Here is a 13,492-nt window from a genome sequence, read left to right as displayed (position 1 = left end):
GGCTTCTGATATAATGCAAATGTAGCTTTAAGGTTAAGGCAGTAAATAACAATAAAAACATTCCAATGACTGTGTATTTATCGGTTTTCCAGTGTCTTTTGAAGCTAAATATTTACTAGAGGTACAGTCAGGATTTCATGAAAACCAGTTGAAAAACTCAACGTAGACCTTGAAAATGAGAATTTCGCACTCAGTTCTGAGTACAAGAAACATATAATGACTAGAGATGGTTTATCATCATCATTAAGCAAGTGTTCTATGGCCTTTGTTGCTTCTCACCACCCAACATCCATCTGCCCCTATCTTGTTGTGCTCTTGCAGTCATCACATTATAAACATCTTCATACCAGCTTCTAGATGGTAATCTATACTTCATTCTCTCTGGGGTGGGGCAGGGAGGGGGAGGGGGGGAGGAGACCAACAGAGCACTGTTTTAAGCAATCTATGACATGGTCATTCATCAAGCCTTCCCCCCCCCCCCTCCCCCTTTTCACAAGATTTCTTAATGTAAATCTTCCATCTATCTTCCATTTCCTTTAGAACATGATCATACAACAGTGCAATAGATGGCATCTCATTTATACTTAAATAATTATTGCAATCTAATCTATCACCCTTCTCACGGGTGGAGGTAATGCTGGTGCTGGCTTTCTTCCATTCATACAGCTCACAATCCACCATCAAGCACTTATTGTAGATATCAGTTTGTCTTGACTCATTTGGCAGTTATATTTTAGAGCCCAGTGCTTTATAATTTTTCACATTTTTTATGGCATACATAGGCACAAGGACTCAGCAGTAGTCTTTGCACAGTTAAAGGAAGAGATAAAACACATTTTTAGGAATAGGAACTGAGTTGAATATAATTAGGTTGCTAGTTTATACTGGAGCAACATCTGTGGCATTGAGGTGGTTCTCTTATCTTATGATCTTTTCGGATCTAGGATAGATGAGGAAAACAGCAACTTTATATTCTGCTTTGCACTGACATTTATCGGTCTGTAAGACACACTGCTTATGTGTAATATAATTTGAAAGATAAAAAAAGTCTACTAGGAAGTGGAGGCAGGAGAAAACACATATAAAGTCTAAAGAAATGTGCAAGGTTTCGGAGCCAGTGGCTGCTCCTTCTGGCAGAAAGGAAAGGAAGAGGGGTAAAGGAAAAGGACTGGTGAGGTTTAGGAAATGACGAAGAGTTCAGAAAAGTCACCCAAAACCTTGGGTCAGGAGAAACTTATGAGAAAGGATGAGAAGAAAAGACTGATTGTTGGTGACTGCCCTGGACAAGATTTGAAATCCTGAGAGCCTAAAGGTGGAAGCTTGGGTAATAAGCAAGACAAAGATTATTGACAAAACATCATGCAATAGTGAATGGGAGCAGAAAAATAAGTATTATATGTGGTAGAGGTGGGTGGGAAACAAACATGTCAGAAAATAAAGGATATACAAATCTAAAAGGGAATGAAGATAGAAATACTTACTGAGAACAAATGCTTAGACCAAGGAAATTAGAGAAAATAATTACCCTAAATTAGGCCCAGGTGGATGGTGAGAACCAAAGACGTGATGTACCTCCAGTTCTCACCTGCAGAGTTCTGAGAAAGCGACATCTAGGAGAAGAATCCAGATGGTATATGTGGTGAAACAGGCACAACTGTCATGCTGTAGAGCACAATCCACAACAGGATATTGTGTGTTGCCAGTATACAACCCTTATCTATGTTCATTCATCCTAAATGATAATTTGGCAGTAGTCATGCCAATGCAGATGGCTGAATAGTGTTTACGTAACAGTACATGAATCTGTCATTTCGCAGATGGCTCCCTCACTGATAGTATATGTTTTGCCAATTCAGGTGTGGTATAAGTGGTGGTAAGAGGGTGCAAAACGCAAGTCTAACAATGGGGATGATTGTAGGGGTAGCAGCCATAGGGTTGGGAAATGGCTGCAGAAGCAGCATAGGAACTGACCAGGATATTGATTGGGTGGGGGGGTGGGAGGGGGGGGGGTCAAAAAGCCGTTCTACATGTGATGAGTAAAATGTCAGACAGAGTGAACCTCTTTTCAGTACATGATTTTAGGAAGGTATAAGCTTGTCAAAGTATCTGATTGATATGTTCAAGGCCAGGATAATACCAAGTGCCAAGACATGCACTCTTAAGTCATGTATTTTTGTGAATCAACAGTATAAGGATTGGACATGATGGCCTGAGAAATCTGCTTCTGAACAAAGCTGGTGAAGTAATGATGTCCAGTGAAGGCTGAGATGAGAATGGTAATGTATTGCTGTAAAGAGTCTGCATCTGAACAAATATGTTTGCCTTGAATGCTGAAGCTGTATGGGAGGGAACGTTTGACAGAGAAAGGATGGCAACTGTCACAATGTAAGTACTTTTGTTTGTTAGTAGATTTAATATGAACAGAAGTGTGTTGCTGGCCTTCAGTGAGGATGAGATAAACATTAAGGAAAGTGGCATGGGATTTGGAATAGGACCATGTGAAATTTATTTGGGAGAATGTATTTAGAGTGTCCAGGAATTGTAACAGCTTAGCCTCACCATGAGTCCATATAGCAAAGATGTCATCAATGTAACTAAACCAAATGAGAGGTTGAAGGCTTATGGATCTCTGGAAGAACCTCCAAACGACCCATGAAAAGCCTTTTTGTCCCCCTGCTTCTTTTTTGCCACTCCCATCATCTCCAATATTCAAAACCTTCCTCTCTTGCCATGATGAATCCTATCACATACTACATTTGGTCTCAACATTTTGCCTGACATTCTGACTGGAGATAGCGGTTGTCTGTGTGTATGGTGTGCCTATTTGCATGAATATGAGAGGTTTTCTTTTCCTTTCTGAAGAAGGCTTTGGTCAGAAGCTTAAGGGGTAAAAGTCTTTTCATAGCGCCTGTCTGTCGCTCAGTCTTTACGGTGAGTAGCGCTCTATTCTTTTCGTAGTATTGTTGATATTCCAACCTGGCTTTTCCATTGTCTGACATTTTGAAGCAAGTTATTGCTGAACAAAAGCCCTTTGTTTTACTGTCAGGTTGATGACTTTCCTTGCAGTCATAGCTTTTGATTCCCACTTTGGTGGTGCCACCCAGCATCACTACAGAATCCAAGTACGTGGCGCAACATTACTGTCACCCATCGTGGCACCACTACCCAGATAGTGGTTTGCTGTCAGGAGTGCCCTCTGATGAGATCCCACCTCACTCCTGGATATAAGCAGGCATAAGGCTGCTCTGTGGCAATTGTGATGTGATTGGAGAGGCAAGTTCAAAGTTTCTGGAGTTTATATTGCAGAACTCTGATGCTAACTCCATTAGTTTCATGTGCAAAGCACCTTTACAAAACTCATAAAATCCAAAGTCAGCAAATATTATCTTCAGAGGATGTGCAGAGTAAACTTACTTCATATTTTGTATTGCATGTTTGTCAAAAATAGCTTTCCTCACATAATCTATAGTCTTCAAAGTCAAACATTTAAAACTGTTCAAGTAGGAAGGTCTTCATATTCTTACATTTATTTTACACTTGTTAAACACCACACATATATCTGGAAAATTAATATCTGGATGTTTCCCTCCAAAGTGAAAGTTACTTTCTTTTTTTAAAATAATTTTACAGGTTATTTCTTGTACATCTATTTAGTTGTACTGCAAAACATCATGATGATAGTTTTAAAAAATTAAAAATCCTCAGTTTATTTGCCAGATACCAACATGTACAAAAGATGAGGCACTGATTACCCTCTCACACACATCTCAGCAGAAAAAATACATTAAAGAAGTGTTGCAGGGCAACTTCTACTAAGGCTGCATGCCTTATTAATAGGGATCAGAAAACGCAGCATCTATTTTTTGCAAAATTCACATCTGATTTTTGTGAAAATCGCATCTATTTTTGTAGAAATTTGCACCTATTTTCTTTGTCTGTAAATGATTAGATGCACAAATTTAAAAGGTTGTCATGCCACATTAGTGAAGGCATGAATTATTAGTTCTTTGAAACTGACTGACTGACTGACTGGCTGGAATGTTTGATTTACAAAAAATTCAGCACCTTTTTCTTCCAAAATGGCCTTTGTTTTCTTCTTTTGGCTGTAATTAAGCTTTCAAAAATGATTGTTCTGTTGAAAAGCAGCAGCATTTTCCCGCCAGTTAAGTGAATGCATCTCCGATATAAGTTGTTTCTGGGCATTATTTGTCTTTTTCCACCCAATCTGAAGATCAAAAATTCTGCAGACAACTAATTTTGACCTTTTGTGGGCACTTATAGCCTTATGACCCATGATTAATCGCTACAGATAGAACTGACAAGGCACTTAGCGTAGAAGTAGAACCGAACATACAGCAACTCAATTTTAATGTTAGGAGAAGAATTTTGGCAGCATCAAAAAACATTACAGATTTTGTTTTCCAATCACTACAGTGCAGAGGGTGGGTGCTATAGACTATAGTCACAGGTGGCCACGAACATAAACAGACTAGAATTTTGACCACCAGAGGGGAAGGAGCTGTGAAGAGAAACAAACCCCACCTCCATTTTGCTTGGCAGCAGTCTACAGAAGAACTGGCACATTGTCACATGGTTTGCCGATCTCTTCTGGTGTTGTAAAGGCTGTAATCAAAATCTGTGATGGACCAGGATTACTCATTTCACTTATTTCAAAAAAAGAAAAGAAAACAATGAGCAATGCATATCACAAAGCATTCGCAGACAGCTACCGTGCAATTGCCTGTTGAAGTCTGCAGAGCATTGTTACGACATATTTCGGGTCCGACCTATAGTGGTATTCAATGCAACTACAGTTCAAAACATCTGCTGCCTAATTTGGCAAGTTAAAACCGTCCATATTACACAGTCTTTTGAGCTTTAGCTAATAAACAAACATACGCATTTCTTTCTCATAAAATGCTAGGTCCCATGGCTGAGTACTATGTTGCATTACGCGATGTGTATCTTAGTCCATTCGGTCGACCACAACTGGCATGGCGCATTGATACAGCGCTATGTTCGTACACTTTTTTTTTTTGCAAGTAGGTTCTTGTGCACATTTTCTTTCCAAATTGGGCTTCACCCGTAACTGCTTACATTTATGATATTGTACAGAGAAAATAAAACTATCACAAACTATCTCTAATTAGTAGCCCTTCTGGATACAATTCGCTATGAAACAGCATCTATTAAGTTTTTGCATTTTGAGGCAGAAGTTGCATCTATTTCATATTTATTGCAAAAAGCAAATTTTTCCAGTCCCTACTTATTAATAAATGAATACAAAAAAATTGGATTTATACCAACAATCTTCACTTACCCAGGAGAGGACACACTTAGTGAATAGGTGCCTGGAGGCAGCAGGCGCCAGTAGTCACCATCAACAGCAGAGTGTACATCACGTAAAGCACCAATAGTTGGACTTGAAACAGTTATAGTAGCATTGTGAACCGGATCACCATTCTTGTCTAGAATAAATCCATTAACACCTTCATGAACCTTTGAAAAGAAGAAGTGAATTGAGGTTTTTTTAGGATCAGGTCTACTTCTCTTAATGAATCTTTTCAGAGTTTATCAAACATACAACACTTTTTTATTCTACTGTTTCAAGTAAAACAGAAGTGACATTATGAGGAAACACTTCCTAAATCTCTAATTAGAGCAACATAATATGAGAAGGGAAGAAGAACTCATTATTCTGTACCTCCTAATCTGGATTCTATTTACCCCTCTCCCCCTTTCCCTCCCTCTCTTAACTGGGAGTTGCGCCTCCTTAATGGAAGCAGTGACAAGTTCAAATGTTTCTTTATAACTTGAAAAAATTTTGAGTGGGATTTCATTTTTTTAAACAGAAATTATACTATAATAGATAAAACTATAAAAAATGAGAAAGAGACAGTCGTGAAATAGTGTCAACTGTGAACTACCTGTATCTCATCCGTAATCATACCTTATCTAAGAGTTGCAGTAATGGTTCACGATTTTCGCTCCAATACCGAGGCAGATCTTTAGCAAGTGGATATTTTGTGCATCCTATTTCCAGAGTTAACTCCATGGTTCCAGCTTTCACATAATTCCAGTCCTACAAACACAACAATCAAGGTTCAAAGACTGTACACAAATGAAACACCGTAACCATCAAGAGTAACAATCACCACTTTTGTTATTGTAAATGTAACTGACCAAATGGGAAACAGAATACTTATAACTCATAATTTAGGTGAAACTCTTCGTACGTAAAGAAAAAATAATTAATTCAATTAGATTTGTCCCCTAAAATAAAACAGCACTTATTCCAAATCAGAAAGTAATACCTCAGAAAATGTGTTTCTAGCCATTTAAAGAGTAACTAATCTTGAATGAATTAGTAGTATAATGGTCCAAGTATTGAGTCAAGTGCAAGACCCAAAGAGTGAAAAATCAAAGACTTCAAAGTTGCTACATTACATCTGGGATCTAGTCCGTCCCCAGTAGCTGAGTGGTCAGTGTGACGGAATGTCAATCCTAAGGGCCCGGGTTCGATTCCCAGCTGGGTACGAGATTGTCTCTGCTCAGGGACTGGGTGTTGTGTTGTCCTAATCATGATCAATTCATCCCCATCGACGTGCAAGTCGCCGAAGTGGCGTCAAATCGAAAGACTTGCACCCAGTGAAAGGTCTACCTGACGGGAGGCCCTAGTCACACAACATTTACATTTTATCTGGGATCTAGAATGCAGTGGGGAAATGTAGCCCTGAGGCCAGTAAGACCTTCCTCGTGTTTCAAGCCTCATCACAAAAGTGAACTCAAAGAGTATTTTCAAATTAAATTTTGTATCACTGTGAGACTACATCCACAAATCTTGTATTTTAAGAGGGAGGATATGAGGGCATTTGCAGCGGAACAAAATGGCTTGGTAAACTATGCACAATGGAGGCTACTTTAATAGGTCACTAGCATTCCTCCCATGCTGCCAGGATAAGAAAACAATTCTATCATTTTGCATTGAGTACCCCACATAAAAACTTCATTTGAAACAACGCAACATCGGCTGAAAGCTGGGAATATTTTCTTAACTCCTATTAAACAGTTTGTGACAACAACAACACTATAAATCCAATCTTTGTCACATTACGTGGCTCATCATGTTTGAGAATTTTCAGATGCTTACAGAACGATATGTTCATACGTTACTGGTATGAGTGTTTTGGATATGTAATTTATTTCATAACAAATGGCAGTTGTGGTTTATAGTTCAGCCAAAGAATACATCACCCACAAATTTCATAGCATATCAACACAAATAAACACACATTTTTGAGAATTTTTGGAGCCTACTATTATCCTTTGCATAATCTACGAGCAATTTGTGGCAAATCAGCATTTGTGAATTAGTTACTGTAGCAGATTTTCTAATTAACATATTGTGTTACATCTAGTTATTCCTTAAAGAGTATCAGTCCTATCTGCAGTTATTATCTGCACCATAAATTAATTCTGTTTTTGCATATGCTAACAACTATAACAACATCAAAACATTTTAGGAAACTAGTAACTTTTGCCACAGTTTTTTTGTGTTGCCTTAACACAAATCTCATTTTTGTGTATATGCTCCAATTCTTATACAATTACCAACTTTTTAGCTCTACAGATTAAAAGATAATCAGCAGATTTTATTTAAAGTTATTTGTTCACTGCCTTTTAATACATTGCACCAGCCAAAATACATCCCCACTCTGAACGCTTTTCTCCCACTTTGAATGCTTTTCTCAAAAACAGGATGAGTTGGTTGTCATTTGTAAGCAGCTGGAAATTGCCCTGACAACTGTTAAATGATTGGTAACTGCTGTAAATCATTGTGTTCGAAGAGCTACCGAAAGTCATGTATCTGTACCAGAGGTACCTAAAGTATTATCCTCTTCTAGTGATCCTGTCTCCTCTGCAGAATGCACAGGATCTGTCATTAGCCACGCACATGACTGTGAGCGGTATGTCAGAGGTAGATCTAGGCATCCCGCACAGGGTGGACACGAACCATGCAGGACTCAGTGTGTTGTGCTGATCCCACAACTAACAAGTCTGAGGTGTTTTCATTGAAACGGAAACTGAGCCAGTGGGACTCACTTCAAATATTTTGCAGAAATGTGTTTTATCCAGTGTCAGGAGGAGGAAAACACGAAAAGGTAGAATCTGTTAATTATTGGCAGATCAGAAATATGGCAAATGATGGTATCAGCTAGGGAAATGGCAGCAAGTAGCAGGAAAGGACACCAGGTGCACTCAGTATGTATGCCTGGACCCTCATTCAGCATGCTGAAGAGACAATTCCGGCAGCCACTGAGGGAACAGGGTGCAACCAACTGCAGATTGTTGTGCACATTGGAACAAATGATGCCTCTTGTCTGGGCTCTGAGGTCATTCTTGGGTCAATCTAGTGACTAGCAGAGAAGGTTGAGAAGCACAGCCTTGCGCATTGAGTTTCAACGAAGCTCACAATTTGGAGCATTGTCTCCAGAATTGATTGTTGCCCTATGGTTCTGAGTTGAGTGGAAGGACTGAACCAGGGACTTCGAAGGTTCTGTGACAAGCTAGGCTATGACTTCCTGGTCTTGCACCATAGGGCTGAGAACTGTACGGTTCCCATAAATAGGTCAGGTGTGCACTACACTTCAGAGGCTGCTACTGAGGTAGCTGACTGTGTGTGGGGTGCACGGGGTGCACACAGTAGTAGTAGTAGTAGTAGTTGTTGTTGTTGTTGTTGTTGTTGTTGTTGTTGTTGTTGTTGTTTTTTAGGTTAGATGGCTTTCCATCCAAGCCAGATACGATAGCTGTAGGAAACCCAGAAGTATCAGCATAAGAGCAATAGAAATGTCTCTTATAGGTGAGAGTATTAAAATCCTAATGGTAAACTGCCGAAGCATTTGCAACAAAGTGCCAGAGTTTGAAACACTCATGAAAAGCAGTGAAGCTCAGATAATACTAGGTAGAGAAAGCTGGCTGGAACCTGAAATAGATAGTAGTGAGATTTTTGGAGAAAATTTAAGTGAATATCGAAAGGATAGGCAATAAGGAAATGGAGGTGGTGTACTTGTTACAGAAGACAAGAAACTCAAATCCACTGAGGTAGAAATTGAAGCTGCATGTGAGATCGTTTGGGCAGGATTCAATATCAGGGGTGAGCATAAAACTATTATTGGATATTTCTACCACCCACCAAACTCGTCTCCTGATGTAACCACAAAACTTCTGAGAAAACCTCAGTTCACTTGTATACAAGTTCCCCCATCATACTGTAATCAATGGTGGAGACTTTAATCATCCAACAATTAATTGGAGAAATTACAATTTTGTTAGTGGTGGGCATGATAAGACATTCTGTGAAACTTTACTAATTGCCTTCTCTGAAAACCACCTATAACAGATAGTTAGGAATCACACTCATAATGGAAGTATACTGTATCTAATGCGTAAATAGACCTGACCTCTTTAAGGATATCCACATTGAAACTAGTATCAGTGACCATGATACTGCTGTGGTAACAATGATTACCAAAGTACACAGGACAACTACAACAAGCAGAAAGATATATATGTTCAGCAAACTAGATTAAAAAAATCAGTAGTGTCATATCTCAATGAGGAACTTGAAACTTTCCACACTGGACAGGAGCATGTACAGAAACTCTGGCTCAAGTTTAAAAGAATAGTTGACCATGCACTGGATAAATATGTACCCAGTAGAACAGATCATAATGGTAGGCAACCTCCATGGTGTACAGTCACTGTAAATAAACTTTAAAGAAATAGAGATTAGTGCATAATAGATTTAAACCAAAGACAAGGGCTATAGATAGCAGGATTCTGAATGAACATGTTTGGCCGTTAAGAGAGCAAAGGGTGAAGCCTTAAATGACTACTGTAGTAGAATATTGTCAAGTGATCTTTTAAAGAAGCAAAGGAAATTCTAGTTGTATGTAAAGGCTGTTAGTGCCCGAAATTTAGTGTCCAGTACCTAGTGAATGAGACAGGAACTGAAATTGAGGATAGCAAAGCAAAAGCTGAAATGCTTAACTTCAAATGTTCCTTTCCAAAGGAAAATTTGGGAGTACTGTCACAATTTAATACTTTTACCACTGAAAAGATGGATGAGATAAGCATTAGTGTCAGTGGTGTTGGGAAACAGTTGAAATTGTTAAAATTGAACAAATCTCCAAGCCCCAATGAAATCCCTGTCAGATTCTATACTAAATTTGCGCTGAGTTAGGCCCACTTCTAACTATAATCTGTCGTAAATCCCTTGAACAAAAAACCATGCCCAGTTTTTGGAAAAGGGCACAGGTCACATCCGTCTACAAGAAGGGTAGGAGAAGTGATCCACAAAACTACTATCCAATACCCTTGACATCGATTTGGTGTAGAATCTTAGAACATATACTGAGCTCAAACATAATGAGGTATCTTGAACAGAATGAGCTCCTCAATGCCAACCAGCATGGATTTCAGAAACATTGATCACGTAAACCCAATTCGCATTTTTCTAACTGACATACTGAAAACTTTGGATCAAGGCAATGTGGTAGGTGCAGTATTTCTTGATTTCCAAAAAACATTTGACTCGGTACCGCACCTGTTATTATCAAAAGTATGATCATATGTGGTATCAAGTGAAATTTGTGACTGGATTGAGGACTTTTTGGTAGGAAGGATGGAGAGTCATCTTCAGATGTAGAAGTAACTTTGGGTGTGCCCCAGGGAATTGTATTGGGAAGCTTGCTGTACATATTGTATGTTAATGACCTTGCAGACAATATTAATAGCAAAATCAGACTTTTTGCAGATGATGCTGTTATCTATAATCGAGTACTATCTGAGAGAAGCTGCATAAAAGATGTTGATAAGATTTCAACATGGTGCAGAGATTGGCAACTTGCTCTAAATGTTCAGAAATGTAAACTTTTGCTTCTTCACAAAACAAAAAAACATGATATCCCATGACCATTATATCAATGAGTCATTGTTGGTATCAACCAACTCATACAAATGCCTGGGTGTAACAATTTGTAGTGATGTGAAATGGAATTATCACATAGGTTCAGTCATGGGTAAAGCAGGTGGTAGACTTAGGTTTATTGGTAGAGTACTCGGAAAGTGCAATTGGTCTACAAAGGAGATTGCTTACAAATCATTTGTGCAACCGGTTCTAGAACATTTCTCAAGTGTGTGGGACCTGTACCAAATAGAACTAAAAGGGGATATTAGGCGTTTACAGAGAAAGGCAGCATGAATGGTCACAGGTTTGTTTAATCCCTGGGACAGTGTCACGGAGATACTGAAGGAAATGAACTGGAAGACTCTTAAAGACATACATAAACTACCCCGAGAAAGTCTATTAACAAACTTTCAAGAACTGGCATTAAAGGATTACTCAAGGAGTATACGACACCCCCTACATATCGCTCACATACACATTGTGAGGATAAGATTAGAATAATTACTGTATGTACAGAGGCATTCATATCACTATTCTTCCCACACTCCATACACAAATGGAACAGCAAGTAACGCTAATAACTGGTACACTGGGATGTATCCTCTTCTATTAACCTCACGGGGCTCTGCAGAGTATAGATGTGGATGTTTAACATTTGTAAATAGCTTGTATTAATATTCAAAAGATTAATTTAATTAATGGATACAATAATACAGATAGTTATTTTCAGATACAATTATTGTGTAAATGATTAGAATTACAGAATAACGGCACAAGTGTGAGGAAAACAGTGAGAGATGTATGAAGCTCCTGAAATAGTGTTGCCCCAGCCAGAGTTTATTCAATATGCATTTTTCTTACTACAGGTGTGTCACACAATTGCTTATAAGTTCAGTGCTGCACAGGATAGTTTAGTCAGTCTGCCTGGTGATACTTTTCACCACAGGTGTAATTGAACAATGCACAGCTGAGCAATTTTGCTCCCTTGGAAAAACTGTCATAGAAATTTATATGTTATTGAAAACAGTGTACAAAGATGACAAATAAAAGAAACTGAAGTGTACCAATCGCTTTCTTGTTACAAAAACAGTGATGTGTCAACTTATGAAAAATTATATTATAGATGCCTTTTAACAGCTGAAATAGACAAAAATAATGAGAAGGATATACGCTGACTGCTTGGACATACAGAAATTCTTAGAAAATTCCTGAACTTGTGCTTGAAGATTGAAGTTTACAAAGATGACACTACAAAACAAACTGAACCATACCTGTAGTTTTCTTGTTTCAAAAATGGTGACATGTCAATTGATTAAAAACCTGATTCTGGATGCCCATTCAATATTGGAATAGACATAAACATAAGGAAGGATATCCACTGACAGCTGGCAAAGAGAAAAATGCTGAGAAAATTCCTGAACTTGTGCTTGAAGACTAATGATGGGCCACTGAACTCACGGAGGAGTTAACTGGATTGCATGTACTCATAAATCTGTAGTCTCCTGTGGGCATTTTCATTGAAGTCAAAATCTTCAAACTTCATCTTCATAATCAGGGTGTCAACCCATCTGTTGGGATCTTCTTCAGCATCTTTTAGTGTAGCCAGTTAGCTGAAAACTGTCACAGACCACTGTCACATTCACTTATTACATTGAGTCTTCCAATGATTATTCTGAAGAAATGGGGTTATTATGTGAAATTTCTGTGGCTACTATTGGTGGGCCTTGTCATTGGACAGGTAGTGATAACAGATGTGAGAAATAGAAACAGCTACTAGAAATCAAATTACAAAACTATTTTGGTAAACATTACCCATTGTAAAAGAATGCCATATGAATATTGTGGTGTCACTGCCAGACACCACACTTGCTAGGTGGTAGCTTTAAATCGGCCGCGGTCCATTAGTACATGTCGGACCCGCGTGTCGCCACTGTGAGTGATCGCAGACCGAGCGCCACCACACGGCAGGTCTCGAGAGACTGACTAGCACTCGCTCCAGTTGTACGGACGACTTAGCTAGCGACTACACGGACGAAGCCTCGCTCCTTTGCCGAGCAGATAGTTAGAATAGCCTTCAGCTAAGTCCATGGCTACGACCTAGCAAGGCGTCATTAGCCTTACATAGCAATTGATACTTATCGTATAAAGCATGTCTCATCAAGAACGATGTATACAACAAGGATGGATTAAAGTTAAGTATTACAAAAGCTATGTACTTTTCTTTATAGCATTCATTACGTATTCTGTTTCAGACCTATCTCTAGCCTGCGTCAGTAACGCGTGCCTTTCGGCTACTTCAGAGTGGCGTGGTTGTCTTACTACGCCACAACAAAGATGATGTGGACTTTGAATAGGAATAAACAACTGAACAAGTAGTAAGTCCAGCAGCATCTGACAAAAATGACAGATACCTCACCAGACCAGCAAAACACTGAAAGACTGCAGAATGTCAAGTGTTTCGCATTCTAGGAACACTATGCTTGTTTATCAATAATTGCCCCAACCTTTTTCTAGTACAGGACA

At 38.8% G+C, this 13,492-nt stretch overlaps 1 protein-coding gene across 1 annotated transcript in view; it reads right to left on the bottom strand.

Moving 5' to 3' along the window:
• The window catches only part of LOC126203914 (carboxypeptidase D-like), a 266,351-nt gene that overhangs the window by 132,494 nt on the left and 120,365 nt on the right, over positions 1–13,492 (bottom strand). Inside the window, exons 10-11 of the mRNA XM_049938305.1 lie at positions 5,951–6,082; positions 5,321–5,499 (exon numbers count right to left, since the gene is read on the bottom strand). Of these exons, the coding sequence (XP_049794262.1) occupies positions 5,321–5,499; positions 5,951–6,082 (311 nt within the window). The remainder of the gene's footprint in view (positions 1–5,320; positions 5,500–5,950; positions 6,083–13,492) is intronic.

Source organism: Schistocerca nitens, chromosome 9 (assembly GCF_023898315.1).
Source record: "Schistocerca nitens isolate TAMUIC-IGC-003100 chromosome 9, iqSchNite1.1, whole genome shotgun sequence".
Lineage (NCBI taxonomy): Eukaryota > Metazoa > Arthropoda > Insecta > Orthoptera > Acrididae > Schistocerca > Schistocerca nitens.
This window is presented reverse-complemented; position numbering and strand designations above follow the sequence as displayed.